We start from the raw sequence: 27906 nt of genomic DNA on the forward strand, positions 1-27906 counted from the left end.
AGCAGTCACGGGTATTCGGCCTCTGATCTTCGGAGCGTTCTCCAAGGCGGCCTTCACAATACATGGCAACGCAGAGTCGCTGAGCAGAGACTGATAGCCAAGTTCTGCACACATGAGGACGGCCTCAACCGGGATCTTGGGTTCATATCACACTATCTGTAACCCCCACGACTTGCCTGGACTTGCAAAATCTCACTAACTGTCCTGGCTGGAGACAATACACATCTCTTTAACCTGTGCTTAACCCTCTCTCCACTCACATTGTCTGTACCTTTAAGACTTGATTACCTGTGAAGACTCTCATTCCAACCATTATTTTGTAAATTGAGTTTGTGTCTTTATATGCCCTGTTTGTGAACAGAACTCCCATTTACCTGATGAAGGAGCAGCGCTCCGAAAGCTAGTGGCTTGTGCTAGTGGGTTCTGGTCCAATTCCAGAGATTTGAGAACTGACGCTGACACTGCAGTGCACTGTCAGAGGTACCATCTTTCAGATGACTTAAACCAAGGCCCCATCTGCCTTCTCGGGTGAATGTAAAAGTTCTCAGGACACTACATTGTTTAAGAGAATGAAGTTATTGCTGATGTCCTGGCCAATATGGATTCCGAAGTCAATGTCGCAAAAACAGTTTATCTGGTCATTAGCGCAGTGCTATGTGGGAGCTTGCTGTGCCATAATTGACTGCCTTGTTTCCCAAATTACCACAGTAACTGCACTTTAAAAAGTATTTTATTGGCTTCAAAGTGCCTCCAGACACTGAGTTTGTGAAGGTTGAAATATAAATGCAAGCCTTTCTTTCTGAGGGAAGAATTATGCTTCCTGTGAACTGGAAATTCTAAACCCATTGATGGAGAAAGTATACCAGCTCACAGTGACATTGACCAATATTTTGGTTGAGATTCTCCAGCCTCCCAGCCGCATGTTTCCCACCAGCGGGAACTGGCACGTTGTTTGCTAGTGGCGGCATTCTCTGGTCCCGGAGAATCCCGCCGGCGTGAATGGCTGGAGAATTCCGGCCATAGTGTACAGAACTCTTACTGTAGGCTCCTGAGTGTTGCTGTGAATAGGAACCATGACAAATCGGGTAGTTTGGCTTAAGATTAAAGGTTAATTTATTGTGAGTGATAAATGTGTACAGAAGATTGATAAAACAGCAGACAAAGAGCAACACAATATTCAGCTTACACCAAACTCTGAATAAACCAAAATAACAAATGATTCAAGATCTTTCCCAGAACATGAAATAAATCTTGGAAGAGTGTAAGGTGAACATATCACGTCATTATTACATCGAGGTATGATGGGCGGAAGGAACCTAGATCTGTAGAGACTCAACTCCACCCCCTTACCATACTCATTTCAGTGATCCTCCCAGACAGGAGAGTACAAACATTACCCACGGTGTGAGTCAAACATCCGTCACCTGAAGAGGATCTGTCTATAATTCACATCACCAACCAAAGCAAGGTCTGATTATACCTCATTGTAATGTCCTATGTTAGGAGTTGTGGGAATTCTGTTTAACAGAAAGAAAAAGACTTGGTTTGCACATTTAGATCCAAACTAACACACAACAGGTTTTATTGATGAGCATTTCTCTGCTGTGCTTTCGAATACAAATCTGAAAGTAAAACAGCAGCCTGAGCACACACCCTTATGGCATCACCATCAAATTATGTGATCAGTTCTTACGGTAACCTTGGAGCTCTTTTTAAATGTATAACACCATACCCAAAAGTTTTTTTTAAAGTTTATTTATTAATGTCAAAAGTAGGCTTACATTAACATGGCAATGAAGTTACTGTAAAAATCCCCTCGTTGCCACACTCCGGCGTCTGTTTGGGTACACTGAGGGTGGCCAATGCACCTAACCAGCACATCTTTTGGACTGTGGGAGGAAACTGGAGCACCCAGAGGAAATCCATGCAGACTCAGGGAGAATGTGCAGACTCCACACAGACAGTGATCCAAACCGGGAATCAAACCCAGAACCACTGTGCCACCGTGCTACCCTGAGCTAGCTCACTTTACAAACACACATAAACTTATTCTAAGCTCCCTGAACTCTTCATTCACCACAATGCTTCTGGAGTCATCAATCTTGTTTTATCACTCCCTCATATCCACCTTCTGGGCGTTTGTCCCAAAATTGCCTTTACTCCTTTCCTGATTGATCACTCTGTTCTGAAGTCCAAAGGGGTGATGATTTGAGCATGTCTGGTCACAACTAATTTAGCCATCCATTGTCAGATCAGGTAAAGCTCTTCACTCTTAAGGCACAACCCTTTCTGAAATGATTGTGGGAACAGAAGGTCATGTGACAAGTAACCATGTTGAAATCTCTTTCATACAGCGACTAAGCTCAGAAGCAATAGTGGTCTGGAAATACTGCCAATGAAGCACTAAAGTCTCTCAAATTAAAGCCCTCCCTGTCCAGACTAAGAATCTAGCACAGAGATAGTGAGTTTCTATCAAAGGGAATTTAAGGGAAATTCCTTGATTTCTGGAAAAGTGGTGGCCAGTATATAACTCTAAACCATGAACTTTCCTTTTATATTTCATTATTTACTTTCTAATTTGGCTAAAAACATATACCTCCCAGAATAACTTTCAAACTCTCCATCCTTTAGGGAGTCTGTGTGCACATGGGTCCCAAAAGTTTCAGAAGCCTGGGTTTACTGTTTTCAAAAATTACTATCTTTACCAGGGTGGATTTTAACTTAATAAATATTAATCCCTTCGTTTTCAAGAACAAGGTTTTAACAAAGGCATTGAGAAAATTCCTTAATTGTCCTCAATTCACAAAGAGTCTGACCTGGAGAGGTAAATTAGGGGAGTCAGTGTTGACCCCTCCTCATCTGGTCATCATGGGTTCAATAATTGTGTGAAGGCTTTATTATGGAACTCACACTGATCGGGTGCATTGATGTGTACACTGACTGTGTGACAGCCTCATCACACACCTCACACCTGAATGGTTTCTCACCATTGTGCATCCTCTGGTTCTTTAGGGGATCAGAGTGAGTGAAATCTTAGAGTCACAAATATCGAACCTGAAGAGTTTCTCCACAATGTGAATCCTCTGGTGTCCCATGAGTGTAAAATACATCACAAAAGCTTCATCATGAGCATCACACTTTAAGAGTTTTTCTAACTGATAGTTGAGAAGGCTCCTTAAGTCTGTGAAAGCTTTATTTTACATCTCATACCTAATCAATTCCTCCCTTTGTGAATGTGTTGATGTGCCCAGAGATTCAGTAAGTGTGAGAATGATCTGACAAACACCAGATGATTTCTCTCCTGTGTGAATGTGTTGGTGTATCAAGAGATTGGAGGAGCAGATAAATGTTTTCTCAATAACCTAACACCCAACTGGTTTGTCACCTATGTGAATGCGTTTGTGAGCACGGAGATTAGAAGAATTTGAGAAGGATTTGTCGCACACTTCACAGGTGAATGGCTTCTCCCCTGTGTGAATGCGTCGGTGTACGCGGAGGTGAGCAGAATACGAGAAGGATTTATCACACACTTCACATGTGAATGGTTTCTCCCCTGTGTGAATGCGTTGGTGTGCGCGGAGGTTAGAAGAATTCGAGAAGGATTTATTGCACACGTTGCACGTAAATGGCTTCTCTCCTGTGTGACTGCGTCGGTGTACACGGAGAGTCGATGGATCCGAGAATGCTTTGTTGCACACTTCACAGGTGTATGGTTTCTCCCCGGTGTGAATGTATTGGTGTACTAAGAGAGTCGTTGGCTGCGAAAATGATTTGTTGCACAACCCGCATGTGAATGGTTTCTCCCCTGTGTGAGTGCGTTGGTGGTCGAGGAGGGTTGATGACCTTGGGAATGATTTGCCACATACCTCGCATGTGAATGGCTTCTCCCCTCTGTGAATGCGTTGGTGTGTGCGGAGGTGACAAGAATTTGAGAAGGATTTGTTGCAGGCTTCACATGTGAATGGCTTCTCCCCTGTGTGACTGCGTTGATGTGTACGGAGGTTCGGTAACTGTGAGAATGATTTGTCACACATCTCGCATTTAAATGGTTTCTCACCTGTGTGAAAGCGTTGATGTAAACGGAGGTTCCATGCTTTTGGAAATGATTTATCACACACTTCGCATCTGAATGGTTTCTCCCCTGTATGAGTGCGTTGGTGCTTGTGGAGGTTCCAAGCTTTCGAGAATGATTTGTCACACACCTCACATGAAAAAGGTTTCTCCCCTGTGTGCGTGCGTTGATGGTCAAGAAGTGTCGAGGACTGAGAGAATGATTTGCTGCAGACCTCGCAACTGAATGGCTTCTCCCCACTGTGAATGCGTTGGTGATTCACAAGCACTGATTTCTGTGTGAAAACACGATCACACAGCTCACACTTGAATGGTTTCTCTGCCATGGGGTTGTCCTTGCCTTACGGGTGATACAACAGATGCACCTTGTATATTAGAAGATCCAATGAGTCTGTGGAGCCCTCTGCACACACCTCAGAGTTCCCCTATAGTTAGTAATTCATAAATTTCAATAAATGATTGCAGCTCTCACCACACTTGGAACCCACTCACACTTTTTCCGAGCCTCCCAGAGCTGAACCCCTTTGGAGGGGTTGGTTCTGATGGAAGGTTCCACACCACTGACAAGTTTCAGATCTGATGATATATAAAAGATACCCTGACCCGACTGATTTCCAGATATGGTTTCACTTTCCACACTTCTTTGTGTTGAGCAATGCTGTGAAGGGACTGGATGTCTTGCCACAGTTGTGCAGTTGTTCCTTGGGTGATGTTCAGGATCTATCTGCAGTGTCGATCCTCTCTGCATTCTCTGGTGTAGTACAGTGCAAACATTCTGTAAAATAGGAAAAAGAAACATGATACCCTCCAACATCCACTATTCCTTTGGTGAATGGGCTGACTCAGTTACAGACAGGTCTACAGTGAATGCCAGTCTACCATTCCCCTGTGTGGGGGTTAAATGCAAGTCCTTTCTTTTTCCTCCCTCAACTATCACACATCGTCTGTTTCCAAAAGGGATACTGGACAGTGACCAGGAGCACATAGCGCGTCGACTTTCTTTCCTCCCTAAGTAGCCCATTTTCTCAAACGCTGTGAGGGCAGTGATAGACTTGCAAACATAAAATGGGCGAGCAATTCAACATGAGATCGAGTCATGATACCAAAGACCAGTTTTACACTTAGAGAATGTGTTTCATATATTAAACACTCAGGGGAAATGTAAATTCAATGGAGATATTGAAATTCTTCCATTCTTCTTAGTATATGTGAGAATAATAAATCAAACATCGCACTGGGCAGGAAGTGCAAGAAGCTAAGGAAAATATTGTAGCTGATTGAAGGGTTCTGGTTTATCCTGGGAAATTAGATACACTGCACTCACTCAGGCTGCACATCCAAAATTCAGCTATCAGACACCACCGGGCAAAACTATCAAATCCAAGCCCAGGCTTTTGGACAAGGCCAAGGCCTTCAAGTAAAATCGTTTAAAGAAGGTATTAAAAGACATTTCAATAAATGTGTCTCTGCCCCTCCCAGATGATTGGACCTCACCTTCCCATATTCAATAATGGTCCATCAACAAAACTCAGCCTGTAAATCGGAAGGGAAATGCTTCCAATAAACACACACAATACCCAACACACAGCTCCAATCAAACAGCTCAGCGCTCTGATTGACGGTTCTCACAGCCACTTAAGGAGAGAATGCAATGGTATCCCGCCCACGATTCACATGTCAATCAGTCTACCCAGTCAGTCACAGCGGAAGGGGGCGGGGTTACACTGTCTCCGTGCTCCGCCCAGTTCTGCGCAGTCCCTTTCGAGAGACTCTCACCGGGTGGGAGCTACATCACTCAAGCTGCAGGTGGTACCAGGCCTGCGCAGTGAGGAGCGGCAGTGTGGAATGGGGGAGAGCCAACCCGCGGTGCCTGATGGGAGTTTTAGTTCTATCGCGCGCAGCGGCGGTTGGTTCCCAGCGTTCGGGAGTTGGAATGTGAGGAAGCGCGAGCCCCGAGCGGCTGAATCGAATTGAAAAGCAGAGATTGACCCTTGGTAGGAACCAGAGCGATGGCGGTGGGAAGATTCACCATTGCAGGAGATTCTCTGTGTACAACTGAAGGGGAAAAACTCACACAAGTCACAGTATTCTCCTCTAACTGATGTGGTTTGATCTATTATTTGATTTGATTTATTACTATCATGTATAAAAGTATTGTTTCATGCGCTACACAGACAAAGCAAACCGTTCATAGAGAAGGAAAGGAGAGGGTGCAGAATGTAGCTTTACAGTCATAGCTATGCAGAGAAAGATCACTTAAAATCATAAGATCAACTTAATACCATTCAAAAGTCTGATAGCAGCAGGGAAGAAGCTGTTCTTGAATCAATTGGTACATGACCTCAGATTTTTGTATCGTTTTCCCCATGGAAAAAGGTGGAAGAGAGAATGTCCAGGGTGCGTGGGGTCCTTAATTATGCTGGCTGCTTTGCCAAGGCAGCGGGAAGTGTGGACAGAGTCAATAGAAGGGAGGCTGGACAACAGAGAAGAGTTGCAGGAGGAGGAGAGTGTGATTGGCCATGTCAAAGGTTGCAGAAAGGTTACTTCTCCCCACAGATCTTTCCTGACCTGAGGATTTCTAGCATTTTCTGAATCTCTATCAGACCCTTATCAGGATGGCACGGTAGCACAGTGGTGAGCACTGCTGCTTCACAGTACCAGGGATCCGGGTTCGATTCCCGGCTTGGGTCATTGTCTGTGTGGAGCCTGCACGTTCTCCCCATGTCTGTGTAGGTTTCTTCCGGGTGCTCTGGTTTCCTCCCACATTCTGAAAAATGTGCTGGTTAGGTGCATTGACTTGAACTGTGGACTGTGGCGACTAGGGGAATTTCACAGTAACTTCATTGCAATGTTAATGTAAGCCTTACTTGTGACTAATAAATAAACTTTACTCTTTACTTTACTTTAGATTTCCAGCATTCACAGGATTTTGCCCCATTGGATTCCAAGAGCTGGCTGTATGCACTTTAGGGAAGTGTGGACTGTGGGCTGATTTGATGAAGCTTTGAAAATAACAACAGTTTGTCTTCATGACTTCATGTGGACAAATTATTGGACAAATTATTTGAATAGGAGAGGTTAGAGAGGACCAAAGGTCATATTTACAACTTGTGCAAGGGCAGAACTACAGGTTCAAGAATCATTAAAAGTTACAAGGCAGCTCAACATGCATATTTTATTTAAAAAACCAACAATAACACGGGTCCAATTTTGGAGGAAATGAATTGAAAAGCAGAGAAGTGATGTTGAGCTTGTCTAAAACCTTGTTTAGACCACACTTGGAGAGCTGTGCACGGTTCAGATCAACATGTTGAAAAAGGGCAGAAAGGAACTGGAGAAGGTGTGAAATACATTGATAAGGATGATATTGTGAATGGAGAAATTGTAACTATCAGGAAAGACTGAACTGGCCAGCACTTCTTTCCCTGGGAAAGAGAAGGTTTATAGAAATTATAGAAATCTTTAAGATGATGAATTATAAAATGAATATTCTTGAGGTATGATGATACTGGGCCTTTAAGAAATGTACTTGTGTCATGTTTTTTGTGAAAGCTATGTTTAAAATTCCGTATGCAATGCAGCCCACATGCTGAGAATGCAGAAGCATAATTCATTCTAGTTATCAGGGTGTTTGGTTTAATCTGAGCGAATGCAGTTTTGTTTCTTTTTTTTGGGTTACCTCCTGAGGTTTCAGAGTAGGGTTTCATAAGATTGATTGACAAGAGGAAGTCATGTGAATGGGCAGAGCTAAGTTTACAGAGATAAGTAGGCAGTTTATGCTTGAACTGCAAGGAGTCGGAGCTGTTTTCTCTCTGGGACCTGCTGGAAAATAGGTATCTCTCTCCAGAGGTGTCCTCACAGTAATACCAAAATCAAAACTAGTTGGGTTTTAGTCTAACTTCATAATATACCTTGGAGTTTCTGATCTGGTTAAGTGGAAAGATGTTCCCACTTGTGTAGAGTTCAAAATTTGAGAAACTTCTTTCTCGAGAGTGATTAGAATGTGCAATTTGCTTCCAACAGGGAATGGTTGAAGCAAATAATTTTCATGTATTTGATCGGAAGCCAGGTGAATAGCTGAGGGAGAAAGGAATAGAAGGATCTACTGATAGGGTGAGATAAAATAGGTAGGGAGAAAGCTCATGTGCAGCATAAACACAGGTAGAAGCAGATGGTCTCAGTGATCTGTCTCTGTGCCGATGGGTTGAGATAAAAGGTTGCATTTGTTATCAACACAGTTTTAAGTGTTTTATTCTGTCACCATGTTGCCGCTGATGGATTAGGCAGCAGCCTGGACCAAAGATGGTGCTGCTCAAATAATCACAGCTGTGTTTTAGACAACATTGTTTCATTCCTAATTGAAGCAGCGAGTGTCTGTCACTGATGGAGAGGGAGGCATAGTCAGACTCGGACCTCGGGCAGTGAGTTTGGTCTGAGTGTCTGGTGTCAGGTATTTGAAACTGCTGATTCATCAATCATTAAAAGTAACAAGGCAGCTCAACATAGTTCAGATGAACATTACCGAAGGTAAATTACTTGCCCAAAAACAGAAAATGCAGGAATATCTCAGCAGGTCTGACAGCATCTGTGGAGAGAGAATATGGCCAACGTTTTGAGTCTGGATGATCCTTCCAGACTTGAAATGTTGGCTCTATTCTCTCTCTCGACAGATACTATCAGACCTGCTGAGATTTTCAGCATGTTTTGGTTTTGTTTTGATTTTAGCATCCGCAGTATTTTGCTTTTAAATTACTTATTCCTTCCATTACCCTCTCTCTGTGTTTCCCCCTCTCCTGCGCATGTGCTGATACCACCACTACATATCATCGCTGCCGAGGATGCTGCGGATCTTCCTCACCTGCTGTCAAACACATCCGAGGCTATACATCCCACACTGATGTCAGTTTGAAAGCCTCCGAGAACGAAGAATGCCATTTCCACATTAGAAATCTCTGTCAAACTTACCAGGGCAACTGAGACAGCAACTGCAATAAATGAGATTTTATTCAGATGGGACAATGACAAGTTTAAGTCTCCACCTGATCTGCTGCTAAAAGTCGCCTCCGTTTCACCGGTCAGTTTCCCAAGCTTCAGGAAGCTCCTGTTACTCCAGAAATACTTGGATTGGCTGTGAGAGACGTCAATCAGAGAGCCCACCCACTCTGCCCATTCCCTCCTCTTCCTCTTTCACAGCTGCTTCACTTCCTGTCGGGACTGAAAACCAAGTGAGGAGATGGTGAGTGAAGGAACGGAATTTATAATAATTACACTGCATAATATCCACACTAATGTTCAGGCAGTCTGACTATCCTGTGGGGAATCAGTTGTGGAAATGCCCCTTATGCTGTGTGAGAAGATCCAGCTGAGAGACCTGTTTACTCGGTGCTTTGTGCTGAGCTGTTTGATTGGAGCTGTGTGTTGGGTATTGAGTGTGTTTATTGGAAGCATTTCCCTTCTGATTTACAGGCTGAGCGATGTTGATGGGTCATTGCTGAATATGAGAAGGTGAAGTGTAATTATCTGGGAAGGACGACGACATATTTATTGAAATGTCTTTTAACACCTTCCTTAAATATTTTACTTGAAGGGCTCTGTCATTTCCAAAAGCCTGGGTTTGCCTTGCTGTGCCTGAGATGTGGAGTCTGAGTGAGTGCAGTGTATCTCATTTCATAGGATAAACCAGAACCCTTCAATCAGTAGTGAATGTAGCCCAATCCATCGCGCAAACCAGCTTCCCATCCATTGACTTTGTCTACGCTTCCCACTGCCTTGGCAAAGCAGCCAACATAATTAAGGACCCCAACCACCCTGGACATTCTCTCTTCCACCTTCTTCTGTCAGGAAAAAGATACAAAAGTCTGAGGTCACGTACTAATCGACTCAAAAACAGCTTGTTCCCTGCTGTCATCAGACTTTTGAATGGACCTACCTTGCATTAAGTTGATCTTTCTCTCCACCCTAGCTATAACTGTAACACTAATTCTGCACTTTCTCGTTTCCTTCTCTATGAACGGTATACTTTGTCTGTATAGTGCGTAAGAAACAATACTTTTCACCGTAAGCTAATACAAAGAACAAAGAACAATACAGCACAGGAACAGGCCCTTCAGCCCTCCAAGCCCGTGCCACTCCCTGGGGTCCAAACTAGACCATTCTTTTGTATCCCTCGAGTCTCACTCCGTTCATGTGGCTATCTAGATAAGTCTTAAACGTTCCCAGTGTGTCCGCCTCCACCACCTTGCCCGGCAGCGCATTCCAGGCCCCCACCACCCTCTGTGTAAAATACGTCCTTCTGATATCTGTGTTAAACCCCCCCCCCTCACCTTGAACCTATGACCCCTCGTGAACGTCACCACCGACCTGGGAAAAAGCTTCCCACTGTTCACCCTATCTATGCCTTTCATAATTTTATACATCTCTATTAGGTCACCCCTCATCCTCCGTCTTTCCAGTGAGAACAACCCCAGTTTACCCAATCTCTCCTCATAACTAAGCCCTTCCATACCAGGCAACATCCTGGTAAACCTCCTCTGCACTCTCTCTAAAGCCTCCACGTCCTTCTGGGTAGTGTGGCGACCAGAACTGGGCGCAGTATTCCAAATGCGGCCGAACCAACGTTCCATATAACTGCAACATCAGACCCCAACTTTTATACTCTATGCCCCGTCCTATAAAGGCAAGCATGCCATATGCTTTATTCACTACCTTCTCCACCTGTGCCGTCACCTTCAAGGATCTGTGGACTTGCACACCCAGGTCCCTCTGCGTATCTACACCCTTTATGGTTCTGCCATTTATCGTATAGCTCCCCCCTACGTTAGTTCTACCAAAATGCATCACTTCGCATTTCTCTGGATTGAACTTCATCTGCCATTTCTTTGCCCAAATTTCCAGCCTATCTATATCCTTCTGTAGCCTCTGACAATGTTCCTCACTATCTGCAAGTCCAGCCATTTTTGTGTCGTCCACAAACTTACTGATCACCTCAGTTACACCTTCTTCCAGATCGTTTATATAAATCACAAACAGCAGAGGTCCCAATACAGAGCCCTGCGGAACACCACTAGTCACAGGCATCCAGCCGGAAAAAGACCCTTCCACTACCACCCTCTGTCTTCTGTGACCAAACCAGTTCTCCAACCATCTAGCCACCTCCCCCTTTATCCCATGAGATCCAACCTTTTGCACCAACCTACCATGAGGGACTTTGTCAAACGCTTTACTAAAGTCCATATAGACGACATCCACGGCCCTTCCCTCGTCAACCATTCTAGTCACTTCTTCAAAAAACTCCACCAGGTTAGTGAGGCATGACCTCCCTCTCACAAAACCATGCTGACTATCGTTAATGAGTTTATTCCTTTCTAAATGCGCATACATCCTATCTCTAAGAATCCTCTCCAACAACTTCCCTACCACAGACGTCAAGCTCACCGGCCTATAATTTCCCGGGTTATCCTTCCTACCTTCTTAAATAACGGGACCACATTAGCTATCCTCCAATCCTCTGGGACCTCACCTGTGTCCAGTGATGAGACAAAGATTTGCGTCAGAGGCCCAGCGATTTCATCTCTCGTCTCCCTGAGCAGCCTTGGATAGATTCCATCAGGCCCTGGGGATTTGTCAGTCTTTATATTCCCTAAAAAACCTAACACTTCCTACATGTGATAATAATAAATCAAATCTAATCAAAAAGCTACACTGAAGCAATATTTTCCTTTGCTTCCAGTATTTCCTGCCCAGTGTGTTTTCTTCAAATGATTGGTGAAAACAAGGGGAGAAATTCCAAAATCTCCATTGAATTAACATTTCTCCAGGGTGTTTTTGTATTAAAGACACACTCTAAGAGTAAAACTGGTCTTCATCAGCACAACGTGAGTTCATTGTGAATTGATAGCCTGTTTTACACTCTGCCAGACTGTTTTTCCATTGCCCTCATGGTGCCTGGGAAGATAGGGCCTGGGTGGAGGAAAGAAAGTAGCCATGTTGTCTGCTCCTAATCGTGATCCAGTGTTCCTATTGGAAACAGAGGGTGTGTGACAGTCAAGTGAGGAGATAGAAAAGAATTGCATTTGATTCCCCAATGAATAGACCTACCTCACATTAAGTTGATCCTTCTCTACACCCGAGCTATGACTGTAACACTACATTCTACACTCTCCTTTCCTTCCCTATGTATGGTATGCTTTGTCCGTATAGGGTGCAAGAAACAATACTTTTCACTGTATACCAATGCATGTAACAATAATAAATCAAATCAAACACGGGAATAGCAGACTGGCACTCACTGTGGAACAGTCTCTTAACCGAGAAGTCAATTACTTCAACAAAGGAGGAGAGGGAGTTGGATGAAATCATGTTTCATTTTTCTATTTTGCAGAAGGATCGCGCCGTACTACACCAGAGAATAACAGAGAAGATAGATACTGCAGCTGGATCCTAACTATAACCAAGTAACAACTGCACAACTGTGGGAAGTTATCCAGTCCCTTCACAGCACTGCTCAACACATCGAATTATGCAGTGCAGAAGAGGCCCTTTGGCCCATCGAATCTGCACTGACGTATTAGGAACTCCCACCTAATCCCAACACAGAAGGTTGGACAGTGAAACCATCATCTGGAAATCAGTCAGGTCAGGGGAGCTTTGACATATCATCAGATCTGAAACTGATCAATGATGTGGAACCTTTCATCAGAACCAACCTTTCTGAATATTTGGCTGTAGCTGATCAGTCAGGGTGAGGCTGGGAAGAAGTGTGAGTAGCTCCAAGTGTGGTGAGACCGTCAATCATTCATCGAGCCTCACTGACTCATTCCTACAGGTGAGAGGCTGTTCCAGTGTGAAGTGCTTGTGGCGGGCTCCACTAGCTCATAGGACACACAACGTGCATCATCACGCAAGGACAGATAGATGGATGAGAAACTATTCAAGTGTGCAGTCCGTGACACAGTTGTTAATTTATCAACGCTCAAAAATCACCACGTGGACATAGGAGAGAAGCCGTTCAGGTGTGATGTGTGTGACAAATGTTTCTCACGGTCAGGTAACCTCCGTGATCACCAACGCATCCACACAGGGGAGAAACCATTCATTTGCAATGAGTGCCACAAATCATTCTCACGGTCATCGTATCTCCTTTCACACCAGCGCATTCACACAGGGGAGAAACCATACATGTGTAAGGTGTGTGATAAATCATTTTCACAGCTCTCGTACCTCCTTGGCCACCAACGCATTCACACTGGGGAGAAACCATTCATCTGCAATGTGTGTGACAAATCATTCTCACGGTCATCAGTCCTCTGCATACACCAACGCATTCACACAGGCGAGAAACCATTAAAATGTGAGATTTGTGACAAGGCCTTTGCACACTTATCAACATTCGTGAATCACCAACGCATCCACACAGGGGAGAAACCGTTCACATGTGATATATGTGACCTATCATTCTCACGGCTATCGCACCTCCGCGTGCATCAACGCAGTCACACAGGGAAGAAACCATTCACATGTGAGATGTGTGACAAATCTTTCTCACAGGTAACAAAGCTCCGCATGCACCAACGCATTCATACAGGGGAGAAACCATTCACATGTGAGGTGTGCGACAAATCATTCCCACAGTTACCAAGCCTCCGCATTCATCAGACAATCCACACAGGGGAGAAACCATTTAAGTGTGAGGTTTGCGATAAAGCTTTTGCAATTTCTACGAGGCTCCTAAAACACCAGATGATTCACATGGAAGAAACCATTCAGGTGTGAGGTGTGTGACCAAGCCTTCACACACTGATAGCTGGTGAATGACTGACATATTCACAAGGCGGTGGGGGCGGGGGAGGACACACACATAGGGATTCATGCGCGAGGCGTTTGACAAATCATTCTCAAAGTGACCGTCCCTCCATGCCCACCAATGCATTCACACTGGCTAGATTCTGATCAAGCCTGAGTTGTGTGCTATTGGTTTTGTGATGTCTTCGACCCTCCTAATGAAGCAGACAATTCACTAGTGGGAGAAGCACTTCAGGAGTGAGTTTGTGAGATGGTTTTCCATCCCTCCAGCTTCCTATTTCACAGGTGAATGCTCACAGGGAAGGAACCATTCACATGTGAAATGCACAGTAAATTATTCTCACAGATTTAACCTCCTCGTCAATCGAAGAATCCATATGGGGGAAGAACCATTCAGGAGTGAGATATGTGACAAGGCTTTCAGACAGTCAGTGTATCTCCTGGTCCATCAACACATTCACAAAGAGAGAAACCCTAACAGTGAATTCTATAATAAAGCCTTCACACAGTTGTCGGACTCCTGGAGCATCAGTGAATCCACACAGGGGACAAACTCCTCCAGTGTGACATGTCAGGATTGTTTCACCTACTCTCTCATCAACATCTCCATGTGGACTTGGAGCCGGCTCACCTACTTCGCTTACGCTGAGAGTTGTCTGTGTTCATAGAATCATAGAATCCCTATGGTGTAGTAGGAGGCCATTCGGCCCATCGTGTCTGCAACGACCACAATCCCACCCAAGCCCCATTCCCGTAACCCCACAGATTTATCCTATTAATCCCCCCCAACACTAGGATCAATTTAGCATGGCCAACATAAACCGCAATCTTTGGACTGTGGGAGGAAAGCGGAGGTGCTATTTACCCTCCAGCGCTCACACAGGGGAACTGTCCTTTCAGTGCACTATCTTTCTCGGCAGTGTCTGTCTCTAACCCCTGCCACCATCAGTCCAATCGTTTCAAAAAGGCCAAATTAATCTTTGTCCACTTTTTTATACTGTGTTGCTGTAGAGTTGTAAAACTTCATTAAAGGCATTTTTAAAAATGAAACTAAAACTGTAGTTCCTTTAATACACAACTACTGAAATATAAATTAAGACAAAATTTAAAGCTGGAGGTGATGTCCAACACATCAATGCAAAGATAAATGACATATTTCCTGACACAATATTAATTCTATTCTGGGAATGATCTTGAGTCATTTTCAACTTTTGTTATATTTGTTGACTCACTCTGAGCTGAATATTTTCTGTCTGTTGTTCTATCAATTTTCTGTATAAATTTGTAACTCAGAATAAATTCACTTTTTAACTTATCCCAAACCACATGTTTTGTCAGCATGGTGTATTCCTATTCACTGAAACACGCAGGAGCCTAAAATAAGAGTCCTGTACACAACATATTGGTCAATGTCACTGTGGGCTGGTGTACTTTCTCCTTTAAAATTTCCAAATCACAGGAAGCTTTCCCCAAGAAAAAAGCTTGTATTTTATATTAACTTTCGTGAATTCAGGACTTCCAAAAGCACATTGAAGCCAAGGAATTGTGGTTTTGAAGTGCAGTCACTGTTGTAATGTAGGAAACATGGCAGTCACTTTCTGCACAGCAAACTCATAAATAGTGATAATGACCAGCTAAACTGTTTTTGTAAGGTTGATTGTGGGATCCACGTTGACCAGGACATCAGGGATAACTCCCCTGCCTTTCTCAAACATAGTGTCATGTGATCTTTTGCATTCACCTGAGAGGCCAGATGGGGTCTTGGTTTAACTCACCTGAAAGCTGGTACCTCTGACAGTGCAGCACTCCCTCAGTACTGCACTGGAGTGTCAGTCTCTGTGTTCAAGTCTCTGTATTCAAGTTTCTGGAGTGAGCCTTGAAACGACAATCTTCTGACTCAGATGAGAGTGCTAACTAACGGCTGACAATAATGCATAATATTTCATTGAATCCCTACAGTACAAAAGGAGGTCATTCAATCCAATCGAGTCTGAATTGACCACAATCCCACCCAGGCCTAATTCCAATAACCCCACACATTTCAGTTTCTAAGGGGTTAAGACCCAAGGCTGTGTACAGAATGTTTTTCCTCAAAACTGAAAGCCTGAAAGTTTGATTTGATATAAAGTGGTAATTAGTTGGAGCTGCAAGTGTCAGTGTTGTCTTTGTGTTTGGTTCCTGAAACTGTGAAAGGTGGTAAAGTCCCTGGTGTCAGCTGGAATGGGCATCTTAAGGGATTGTCTTCAATCAGTACTGCTGATTAACCATTCTGCTTTCATTCACTCATGAAAATTCTGTTGTTTAGACACTTCTAGCAGTCTGTCAGGAATAAAACTCAAGGAAGAGACCTGTTTACTCGGTGCTTTGTGCTGAGCTGTTTGATTGGAGCTGTGTGTTGGATATTGAGTGTGTTTACTGGAAGCATTTCCCTTCTGATTTACAGGCTGAGTTTTGTTGATGGGTCATTGCTGAATATGAGAAGGTGAGGTGTAATTATCTGGGAGGGGCAGAGACACAATTATTGAAACGGTTTTTAATGTCTTCCTTAAATATTTTATCTGAAGGCCTCGGCCTTTCCCAGAAGCCTGGGCTTGGATTTAATAGTTTTACCCAGTGCTGTGTCTGACAGCTGAATTTGAGATGTGTAGTCTGAGTGAGTACAATATTTATAATTTCCCAGGCTAAAGCAGAACCCTTCAATCAGCTATACTGAGGCAATATTTTCCTTAGCTTCCAGCACTTCCTGCCCAGTGTGCTTTCGTCAAATAATTGGTGAAAACAAGGGGAGAAATTTCAAAATCTCCATTGAATTAACATTTCTCCTGAGTGTTTTTATATTAAAGATAGACCCTAAGGCACTAATTTTACCGGCAAGACTGCCCGAGGCTCTTAAGATCACGTCCGAGGCCATTGTTCTACGAGCTTTGCCTGCCCAGGTTTTGGGGAGGCCTTGCCAGTAATATCAGGGCCAAAGAGTAAACTGGTCTTCAGCACAACAGAGTTCATTGTGAATTGATAGCCCGTTTTACACTCTGCCAGACTGTTTTTCCATTGCCCTCATGGTGCCTGGGAAGATAGGGCCTGAGTGGAGGAAAGAAAGTAGCCATATTGTCTGCTCCTGATCACTATCCAATGTCCCTGTTGGAAACAGGGGATGTGTGACATTCAAGTGAGGAAATAGAAAGGACTTCTATCTGATCTCCACACAAGGGACTGGCATCCGCTGTGGAACAGTCTCTAACTGAGGAGTCAGCCCCTTCAGCAAAGGAGGAGAGGGAATTGGATGAATTCATGTTCCCTTTTCCTGTTTTACAGAAGGATCGCACCATACTACACCAGAGAATTCAGAGAGGATAGACACCTCAAATGGATCCTGACCATCACCCAAGGAACAACTGCATAACTGTGGGAACACATCCAGTCCCTTCACTGTATTGCTCAACACAGAGAAGGTTGGGCAGTGAAACCATCATCTGGAAATCGGGTCAGAGGAGTTTTGATATCATCAGATCTGAAACTGGTTAGTGGAGTGGAAGTGCTGTCATTTTTCTGACCCTTATGAATAACTGACTGATTCCTACAGGTGAGAGGTTGTTCAGTTCTGTGAGGACCACTCTTCAACCTCGTGAGATCTCCTGATATGCAAAGTGCCTTTGTTGTACAGCTGTTTACACAAGGACAACCACTTTGGAAGGGAAATGATTGAATTGTGGGCATTGTAATAAAAGTTTTGTGACATTTATGAGGCTGCTGATACAGCAGAGGATTCGCACAGGGGAAATCCCCTTCATGTTTGTGAGAAGACTTTCATCCAATCCTTCCATCTTCTATCACAGAAGTCGAATCACAGAGGAGAAACCATTCAGGTGTGTGGTGTGTGACAAACCATACTCATTCTCGTCAGCTCTCCTTCTGCACCCACACATTCACAGCAGGGAGAACCCATTCACATGCAAGGTGTGTAACAAATCATTTTTGGATTCATTGCAGCTCCAAGGACACCAGCACACGCAAATCATTCATATGCAATGTGTGAGATGAATCATTCTCAACGTCACCAAGTCTCCTGTTCCATCAGAGGAGTCACAGTGAAGTAAGCATTCAGACCTGATGTTTGTGATGAAGTTTTTGCAACATATTTGATTTTCCTGTGACATCAGAGCAATGAACACTGGAGAAGATCTTAAGATATGATGTTTGTGACAAGCCTTTTACTCACACTTCAACTCTTCTGAAACACCAATGGATTCTCACAGGAGACAAACCATTCAGGTGTGAGGTGTGTGATGAGGCTTTCACACAGTCAGTGTATTTCTTGGTCTATCAACGCACACACACAGGGGAGAAACCCTGTGAATTCTGTAATAAAGCCTTCACACAGTTGTTGGACCTCCTGGAACATCAGTGAACCCATATGGGAACCACTTCGTCAAATTCTTGCCCAGTTTGTCATCAAAGTGTGAATCTCTACACAAGTCCACTGCAAAGGACATTCAGTGGTATTGGGGCACAGAACAAGAAGCAGCTTTCAGTCACATCAAACAACTAGTGACGACAACGTCAGTGCTGAAATACAATGATGTCAATGATGAAGTCACCTTGCAGTGAGATGCCAGTGAAACAGGACTTGGAGCAATCCTCATGCAGCCAAAACAACCAGTTGTGTTTGTATCTAGAGCATTAACACAAACTGAACGATGCTATGCACAGATTGAGAAAGAGTGCCCAGATATTGACTTTGCTTATGAGCATTTCAACTAGTACCTGTTTGGGAGAAAGAAAGTGATGGTAGAGTCTGACCACAAGTCACTCCAAAGCATCTTTCTCAAACGACTTTTATCTGTTCCAAAGTGTTTTCATAGGATGTTACTTTGCAGGGATATCACATGAAAGTGAAGTACGAGCAAGGGAAGCAGATGTACATTACTGACACACCGTCGAGAGCTGCATTCTCTTGGAGGAAGTGATGATGCTGGTACAGAGTGTGAAATCTTTCAGATTTAACAAGAAGTAACAGCACAACATTCTCTGAAATAATCAACCCAGTAGAGGCATTGAATCTGACAAACAAGTGTCTTGTTCAGATCAAGCAAACCACACAATGAGACACAACTTCTCAATATTACAGGAAGTTGTGATGAAAGGATGGCCTCAAACCATTAAGGACAGACCTGTTGCTGTATTGGGCAGACAGAGATGGATTGCCCAAGGCAAAAAGACCAAGGTCATCATCCTTAAAGAGATGAGAAAAAAGGTACTGAAGCACATCCACACAAACCATCAAGGAATCAAGTCTAGTCTGAGGAAGGAAAGAGAAGTGCTTTACTGGTCAAAAATGAACAATGAGATTAAGGACCACATCAGCCAGTACAATGCTTGTAAAGAACATTGAGCTAAGCAAGCTAAAGAGCTGCTCATGACATTCCAGACAGTCCATGCATGTATCTTGGAGTAGACCTCTTCACTCTCACTGGAATTGATTATCTCATCACAGTTGAAGGCTATTCAGACTACCAAGAGTTAGACCAGCTGATGTCAACAACTGCCAGTGAGATTGCAGAATGCCTGAATTCACATTTCAGTCATCATGGCATTCCTCACATTGTGATGAGTGACAATAGCCTTCAATTCATGAATGAAGAATTCAGACATTTGATTAATGTTTGGGAAATTCGGTATGATGCATCATCCCCACACTATAGCCAGTCAAATGGAAAGGCTAAGGCAGCAGTGAAAATTGTCAAATGGATCATCCAAAAATTGACTAAATCTAGCACAGTAGTGTACAAGATAATGTTACAGTGGAGAAACACACCTACTGAAGACAAGGAAAGTTGTCCAGTCTAGTGACTAATCTCATGCTGCACCCAGACTATTCTTCCAACAACTAAAAAAAACTGCTGAGACTTGATGTAGTAACAGGAGTGAGTGACAAGATTAAAGTGAAATGACAGAAAGATAAATTCCACTTTAATAAACTGCCAATTTGTTGCCAGAGTTGGAGAGCTGGTCAGAGTGAAAACATTGAATGCACTCAATAATAGTCAGCTCACATGAATAACCAGATCTATCGCTACAACCGCAGACATCTATGCACAACTGGAGCAGCTGCTCCTTCACAGCAGACAACTGATGAGGCAGGAGAGAGCAACACAAGAGACGGTGACAGGGGTAGAAGCTCAGGGGGGAGTTATTTACTCAACTCGACTTTCCCCCAGCTTCTATCTCTCATTCCTCTCCTCCCTACCATCCTTCTCTTTCATCTTCATCTTCTTTCCTACTTCTGCAATCTCCTCATTCCTGTCTCTTCCCCAAGCCCTTTATTTTCCTTCTCGTCTGCTGTCCTATTTCTTTCATCTACCTTATCTCTTTGCCTCTTCCTTTCTGCTACCTCTCTTTCTCCTCCTTAGTTCCTTTCCTCTTGCCCCTCTTCCATCTATCTCTATTCATCTCTCTCTCTCTCTCTTTCTCACCCCCAGCATTATAAAGATGAGAGGGATAGAAAGTTAACCATTTTATACTCTACCATTAAAGATAAAAAGCAGAAACTCCATACAATATAATTCAAGTAATAATGTAACTGTGACTATATTTAACTATTTCTCCTGTTTCTGTGCTACAGCTGAAAAAAACTATTATCTGTGTAGTTTGCTGAAATAATTACTGGCCTCAGCATGTAGACCGGAGTCATGAATATAACTGACTGTTGGTGCCTGAACGCCCAAAAACCCTGAGTGTAATTTGAAGAGCCATCTCAAACAGGCAAAATTGGCAGAAACTCACCACCCACATTATTCCCACCTGGGGCCGTGGTCATTTCTGTAGTTGGTACCAGCTTCCAGGGTGATGTTTCTTAAACCAGTGTTAAAGATTGCAAATATTCAGTTCACGTTTGACATAATTTACATTTAAAATTCATGTTACAGTCAAATTCAGCCAGATTACACTGATTAAAGCAACAAGAAATTTTACTGAAGAATTTTTTTTTTAAAGTTGTGACGAATTGGAACATTTTTATGTCAGGATTGTGATCTGATTGGTTTCATGCTATGTGTGAACATGGAGAATTTCTGCATTCATTTCCAATATTCAAAATGCTTCAATAAGCGGTGAAGGTGGGAATGGGTGTGAGTTTTGTACAGGAAGCCCAGAACCTCCAGAATTCTTAGTGTGGCCTTGACAACAACTTTAACCCATGTTCCTGGAATAACCCACCTGGAGTTGGACATTAAAGGTTCCAGGACACTACGTTGGAGAAGAAGTTTTTTCCAATGTCCTGGTCACTATGGATCCCATAATCAATATCGCAACAACAGATTATTCAGTCACTGTCACATTTGTGAGATCTTGCTATTCTTCCAAAAATCTAGTTAATAATTCATATCTTTTAGAAAATAACTTTATTTTAGGGATTAAAATTGTAACTATATAAATGGGAGTGTGTCTTTGAGAAACTGGTAATGATTCTGATGTAAATACAATTAAAACAAGCTTGGAGATTATTTCAGTAGAAAACTAACCTATGTTTTAGGGTGAAGGGTAGAGGTATGAAAGTAATAAATAGTAGGTCACCTTGAACTTTGTAATGGAGCCAAAAGTTCAACACTTCATTAAGCTATGTCTGTAGTTTCTGGATGAATAAAGAGACATAGTATTAAATGAGAGCTAGGCTGTTCAGGGGTGATGTCAGCAAACACTTACTCACAAAAAGGGGACTGGAAATCTGGAACTCTCTCCCCACAAAAATCTGTCAAGTCTGGGTGTCAATTGAAAACTTGAAAACGGAGGTTGATAGGTTTATTGTTAGACAAGGGGATTAAGGATTACAGAGCCAAGGCAGGCAGAGAGAGTTTAAAAACGGATCAACCATGATCTAATTGAATGGTACTACAAACTCAAGGGATGACTCCAGTTTCTACATTCCTTTAATTCCTCTCGACTGCCCTCTCCACTTTCATCTCCAACAATAGGTCAGTGTCATCCCTTCACCCTCCAGCTAAGCTTCCGACCCCATACCCTCTCCATCACAAAAATCACCTACTTCCCCCTCTGTAATCTCACCAATTTCCAACACCCCTACCCACCTCTGCATTAGTCCATCTGCTGTTGAAATCCTCATCCATGCTGACTGTGTCAGACACCTCACACTGAAACATCCTCTGTGTGATTCTGCCAGTGATTTACGGGTGTTTCTGACTGTATTGGATTCCCCATTGTGTCAATGCGATGGTGATCCAACATCTGGCTTAGTGGTATAGTTTACCGAACTGGTAATCCAGAAACCTAGGGCAATGCTCTGGGGTTCCAGGCTCAAATCCCACCATGGTAGGTGGTGAATCGTCCTGTGGCAGGCATGGGTGATCTGAAAACAAATCATGCCCCATAATTGTCCAAACCTCACACTTGGATGTTTTCTTCTTCCGTGTAAATGTGCCGATGACTCACTAGGCCTAGCAATTGTGCAAAGCCCTTATTACACACATCACATTTGAACAACTTCTGTCCAGTGCTAAGACTTGGTGTTGCGCTAGTGCTGATGAGTGTGTTAAGGGATTCTCCCATGTGTGAACGCCTGAATGTTATAAATACATGCTAACTATATATTTTATACAGATAGACCCGAGACACATGCTACTCAGAATTTAAGCAAGAAATGGAATGAGATATTGGCCAAAGGCTCGCTGAAGGAGGTGATGTTGAGCTGTGCAGAGCTCAAGGGGGAGATATTGATTTTTCACTAGGTCCTAGTTTGCATCACAGACCCCCACCAAAATCCTGAGTGTATTCGCAGAGAGATTCCATGATTGCACCATAAGACTCAAGGGAAGGTGTATCTTTATTCTGCCAACAGTATACTTTACATTCAAGTAACATTATTGTTAAATCAGATGCTGTTTGCAAACAAATACTTAAATTGATTTGAGGAAGAAGCTCAAAGTTTGGACACAATTGACAATAATTTTAAATCCTGAGAGTTACTGCGCTGAGGAAAGAACATTTTAATTAGCAGAGTTTAAAATGTAATTGTACAGCTGTGAAAGGGGCACTCTAGTTTGTCCCCAGAATATCAAGATAAACCTGAAATCTTGAAGAAGTTTGGCAGAAATCCAAATCGAACCTACCTAAACATTTCACAGAATCCTGACAGTGTCGAAGGCCATTCGGCCCTTTCAGTCTGTACAGACAACAATCCCACCCAGGCCCTATACCCATAACCCCACATATTTAACCTGCTAACCCCTCTAAATTACACATCAAGGGGCAATTTAACATGGCCAATCCACCTAACCTGCACATGTTTGGACTGTGAGAGGAAACCCGAGCACCTGGAGGAAACCCACGCACAGGGAGAATGTCAGTTAGCCAAGGCTGGAATCAAACCCAGGTCCCTTCAGCTGTGACGCAACAGTGCTAACCACTGTGCCACCCCACTTCATAGTAAAGAATAACTGCTAAAATTCAAATTATAAACACATTATGCTGACTGTTTCTTTCAAATTTTCTTAAACACTTGAAAATTGTTTTAAAGGAGGAAAGGATATACAAATGGGGAGGAGAAAGCTACATCTTGTAAAGTCCTAACAGTGTTAGGCTTTGTGGGTTTTAAACAAAAAGAAAAAAATGTGATTTGCACATGTAGATTCAAACTAACAACAGATTTATTGAAGGAGCTGTTGCCTGTAAAGAGGACAAATTGAACCTAAAAGCAGGAGCCTCTTAAATGCCCCAACGACATGACCAACAAATCATGTGACCCTGTTCTCAAAACAATCATGCAGCTACATAAATGTATAACACATCTCCTCTCCCATGCAAATAATCAGTAAGGTTAATCCCTTGTGTGCTGATAGCTGCTTGTTATTTTTAAATTCACCACAGAACTTGTGTACTGTCAAATGTACATTGGGCAATATTAGGATTTAAATGTATAAATTTACGGATATGATTGGACACATTAGCCCATTACGCTCCTGGCCAGAGCCACATTGAATTGTTTTATTTTAAACAGGTGCTGATGGTACCCACCTCTGTATGAATTTGCCAAATTCAGGAACTTACCTCCAGACAGCAAACTTGGACTCAAAGACTTTCCTCTCAAGAGACTCGGCTTGAGCCAGTATTTTGTAGGTTCCAATGAGATCATCTTTCATTCAGACCATTTTGTGACCATTTGTTATCTCCCAAAAAAAAGGGTTAAATTGTCCCATCCAGCCCGCCATGGAAATCGTAGCAGGTGGACCATACAAAGGTCCGTTGACCTTGGATGGGAATTTCCGGCCTTGTGCTGAGCGCAGCCAGAAAATCCTGCCCTCAGTGTTTGAATATGGGAAATATAAAGTCACCTCGAAACTGATTTCAAACACTTCCATCTTGGATTTAAAAACACCAGGTCTGGGCAGAACTGTTTCTGAAATTGATAAAATAATTGACGTGTGTTGTTATTTCAAGCACACAATGGAAAATGTACCTGACATTTAAAGGGCTTAACAAATCTTATGTTTCATAAATAGCTGATGGAAAAACAATTCAGCCAGTTTCTCAGTATCAAAAAAAAATTAAAGTTTGTTTTTGGAAGAAATAAATGGAACACCAACAAAAGTTGTCAGCCTAACAACATGGAATCATTTACAATTTAACAATAAAAGTCCCACACAATTTAGCAGGTTCCTTGGGAGAAAATATTTTATTGGACTGGAAAGTTGTTTCGGAGCTCATGAACGAGACAAGATGGTAACTAACTCACCTTGAGTGTAGGTCAATGGAAATCTCAATGTGGCACTGATGTACGTTCTCGTGAAAGTATAGATGAGACAAATAAGGTGATACCTTACTCTTCGAGATATTTGTGTCTTTGCCTGTGAACTTTTTAAGAGAATGAATTTGATAGTCTGACTGCCACTGGACTGTACAAGGAAGAGATAAGCAAAGTTCCTGAGACAGAGATCTTTTAAGTAGATTACCTGGAAGTCAGGAAGAATTACTGAATGATCCAATTAATAATCTTAAAAAAGCAGCTCAAAGATATTCTCCGGGAATGGAACATTCACTCAGCTACAGGAAGATTGGGTAATGACAATTCTTTTGAAGGATATAGTGAGCGAATAAGAGAATCAGGTAAAAATAACAATTGAAACAATCAGGGAGGAACATAAATGGCTCAAAATGATGTGGGGGTTTCACCTTTGGGTCCTGGTTGATGGAATAAATCTGAACCAATATGAGAAAGATGCATGAAGTGAAGTCCCCTCACAGATCACGAACGATCATTTAACTTCCTTATCAAAGCGTTTTGGGGAGATGCCATGAACACAGCAATCTGGGGTTAACATTTGTAACATAGTATGTACTTGAATGTATCTGCAACATGTATAATATGTAAGTAAAAATAGTCCTTTTCCTTTTTTATTTCTATATTTTTTGTTTTCTCTTTAACCAAGTTATCTTTCATTTTATTTACTAATAACTGTTTAATAGCTGCCTAATAAAGATCAAAAGTTTCATACATTGCTTTTTATTGAGTCACACAATCCTGTTTATCCAAAGTACGGCTCCGAAGCCAAGTAAGACTTTGTAAGGGACTCTCAAACTCTTACAGACACCTCACGCATGAATGGTTTCTCACTATTCAGTGTGGATCAGTTGGTGTTTCAGGAGATCGATGGAGTGGGTGAAAGCTTTGTCACAAGCATGACACCTGCAGAGTTTCTCCCCTGTGTGAAATGGCTGGAGTCCCAGGATTGAGGAAAGCTTCGTCACAAACCTCACACTTGAATGGTTACTTCCCTGTGTGGATTCTCTGATGGAGCAGGAGGTTTGATGATCGTGAGAATGATTTGTTACACAGCTCACATGTGAAAGGTTTCTCCCCCGTGTGAATACGTTGGTGTGCGCGGAGATTCGATAACCGCGAGAATGATTTGTCGCACACCTCACACCTGAAGGGTTTCTCCCCTGTGTGAATACGCTGGTGTCTCAGCAGCCTTGTAGATATTGTAAAAGTTTTGTCACAAACTTCACACTTGAAAGGTTTCTCCCCTGTGTGGATCCCCTGATGGGCCAGGAGACCTGATGATCGTGTGAAAGCTTTATCGCAGACTTCACATTTGAATGGTTTTTCCCCTGTGTGCACACGTTGGTGTAAGCGGAAGTACGATAAACGTGAGAATGATTTATTACACACCTGACAGGTGAATGGTTTCTCCCCGGTGTGAACACGTTTGTGTGCACGGAGGCCTGATGACTGTGAAAATGATTTGTTGCACACCTCACACGTGAATGGTTTTTCCCCTGTGTGAATGGGTTGGTGTTCAAGGAGACTCCATGACAGCGAAAATGATTTATTGCACACCTCACATTTAAAAGGTTTCTCGCCCGTGTGAATACGTTCATGTGTGCGGAGATGAGATGACTGTGAGAATGACTTCTCACACTGCTCACAGGAGAATGGTTTCTCACCTGTGTGAACGTGTTGGTGTGCGTGGAGGTGTGATAATTGTGAGAACGATTTGTAGCACACCTGACAGCTGAATGGTTTCTCCCCAGTGTGAACACGTTGGTGAATCAGCAGGGTCGATGACTGTGCAAAGTTTTTGTCACACACTTCACATTCAAATGGTTTCTCTTCCATGTGGCTTTTCAACAGATGTATATTGTGTGTCAGGATATTTTATGATCAGGTGGAGTCCTCCTCACAAAACTCACACTTGATGAGCTTGTCACCTGTATGACTGAATCAGTGGTTCATAAAGCTCAATAACTTATTGAAGCTCTTACCACATTTGGAGCCCACTCACACTTCTTCCCAACCTCACCCTGAATGGTAGCTCACAACCAAACCTTCAGAAATGGAAGGCACCACACCACTGACCAGTTTCAGATCTGATATGTCAAAGCTCCCCTGACCCGACTGATATCCGGATAATTTCACTGCCCAACCTTCTCTGTGTTGAGCAATGCCATGAAAGGACTGGATGTCTTCCCACAGTTATGCAGTTGTTCCTTGGGTGACGGTCAGTGTCTATCTATGGTGTCTATCCTCTCTGCAATCTCTGGTGCAGTACGGTGCAATCCTTCTGTAAAATAGGAAAAGGAAACATGATTTCCTCCAACTCCCTCTCCTCCTTTGTTGAAGAGGTTGACTCCTCAGTTAGCAACTGTTTCACAGTGAGTGTCAGTCTGATATTTCTCTGTGTGGAGATCAGAGGCAAATCCTTTTTCTTTCCTCAGTAGATTGTCACACCCCCTCTGTTAACAGCAGAGACACTGGATAGTGACCGGAAGCAGACAATATGGCTACTTTCTTTCTTACACCCAGACCCTCATCTTCTCAGATACAGTGAGGGCAATAGAAAAGTTGGGTGGAGTATAAAATGGGCTATCAATTCACTATGAGCTCATGTCATGCTGGTGACAATCAGCTTTATCCTTAGCATGTGTTTAATACAAAGAACATTCAGGAGAAATAATAATTAAAGGAGATTTGAAATTTCTCCCCTTGCTTTCCACATTTGAGGAAAACACATTGGGCAGGAAGTACCAGACGTTAAGGAAAATATTGCTTCAATGTACCTGATTGAAGGGTACTGGTTTATCCTGGGAAATTAGATACACTGCACTCACTCAAACGACATATCCTAAATTCAGTTATCAGACACAGCACTGGGCAAAACTATCAAAGCCAAGCCCAGGCTTTTGGGGAAAGCCAAAGTCTTCAGCTAAAATCTTTAAAGAAAGCATTAAAAGGCATTTCAATATATGCGTCTCTGCCCCTCCCAAATAATTACACCTCACCTTCTCATATTCAGCAATGACCCATCAACAAAACCTGTAAATCAGAAGGGAAATGCTTCCAATAAACACATTCATCCAACACACAGCTCCAATCAAACAGCTCAGCACAAAGCACCGAGTAAACAGGTCTCTCAGCTGGATCTTCTCACACAGCATAAGGGGCATTTCCACACCTGATTCCCCACAGGATAGTCAGACTGCCTGAACATTAGTGTGGATATTATGCAATGTAATTATCATAAA

The 27906-nt window shown here is 42.9% G+C and overlaps 3 protein-coding genes across 5 annotated transcripts in view; 1 reads left to right on the plus strand and 2 right to left on the minus strand.

Moving 5' to 3' along the window:
• Positions 1-27906, minus strand: part of LOC144497032 (uncharacterized) — a 410838-nt gene that overhangs the window by 44360 nt on the left and 338572 nt on the right. The window lies entirely within an intron of this gene.
• LOC144497060 (uncharacterized) lies at positions 1094-27729 on the minus strand. The gene is given in 3 exon segments (XM_078217792.1): positions 1094-4286; positions 25634-26945; positions 27664-27729. Coding segments are annotated over 2 exon segments (1791 nt in total). The 5' UTR covers positions 26501-26945; positions 27664-27729; the 3' UTR covers positions 1094-3362.
• On the plus strand, positions 5988-25367 carry LOC144497037 (uncharacterized). Of its 3 annotated transcripts, XM_078217762.1 has the most exons (3): positions 9037-9307; positions 12452-13617; positions 17188-25367. In XM_078217762.1, exons 2-3 carry the CDS (start codon positions 12985-12987, stop codon positions 17227-17229), a joined length of 675 nt encoding a protein of 224 aa, XP_078073888.1. In that variant the 5' UTR covers positions 9037-9307; positions 12452-12984; the 3' UTR covers positions 17230-25367. The 3 variants fall into 3 exon arrangements, with proteins under 3 accessions (XP_078073887.1, XP_078073886.1, XP_078073888.1); XM_078217761.1 differs by lacking the exons at positions 9037-9307; positions 17188-25367 and adding an exon at positions 5988-6065 and having other exon boundaries at positions 12452-15187; XM_078217760.1 differs by lacking the exon at positions 17188-25367 and having other exon boundaries at positions 7788-9307; positions 12452-15187.

This window comes from Mustelus asterias, chromosome 8 (genome assembly GCF_964213995.1).
Source record: "Mustelus asterias chromosome 8, sMusAst1.hap1.1, whole genome shotgun sequence".
Lineage (NCBI taxonomy): Eukaryota > Metazoa > Chordata > Chondrichthyes > Carcharhiniformes > Triakidae > Mustelus > Mustelus asterias.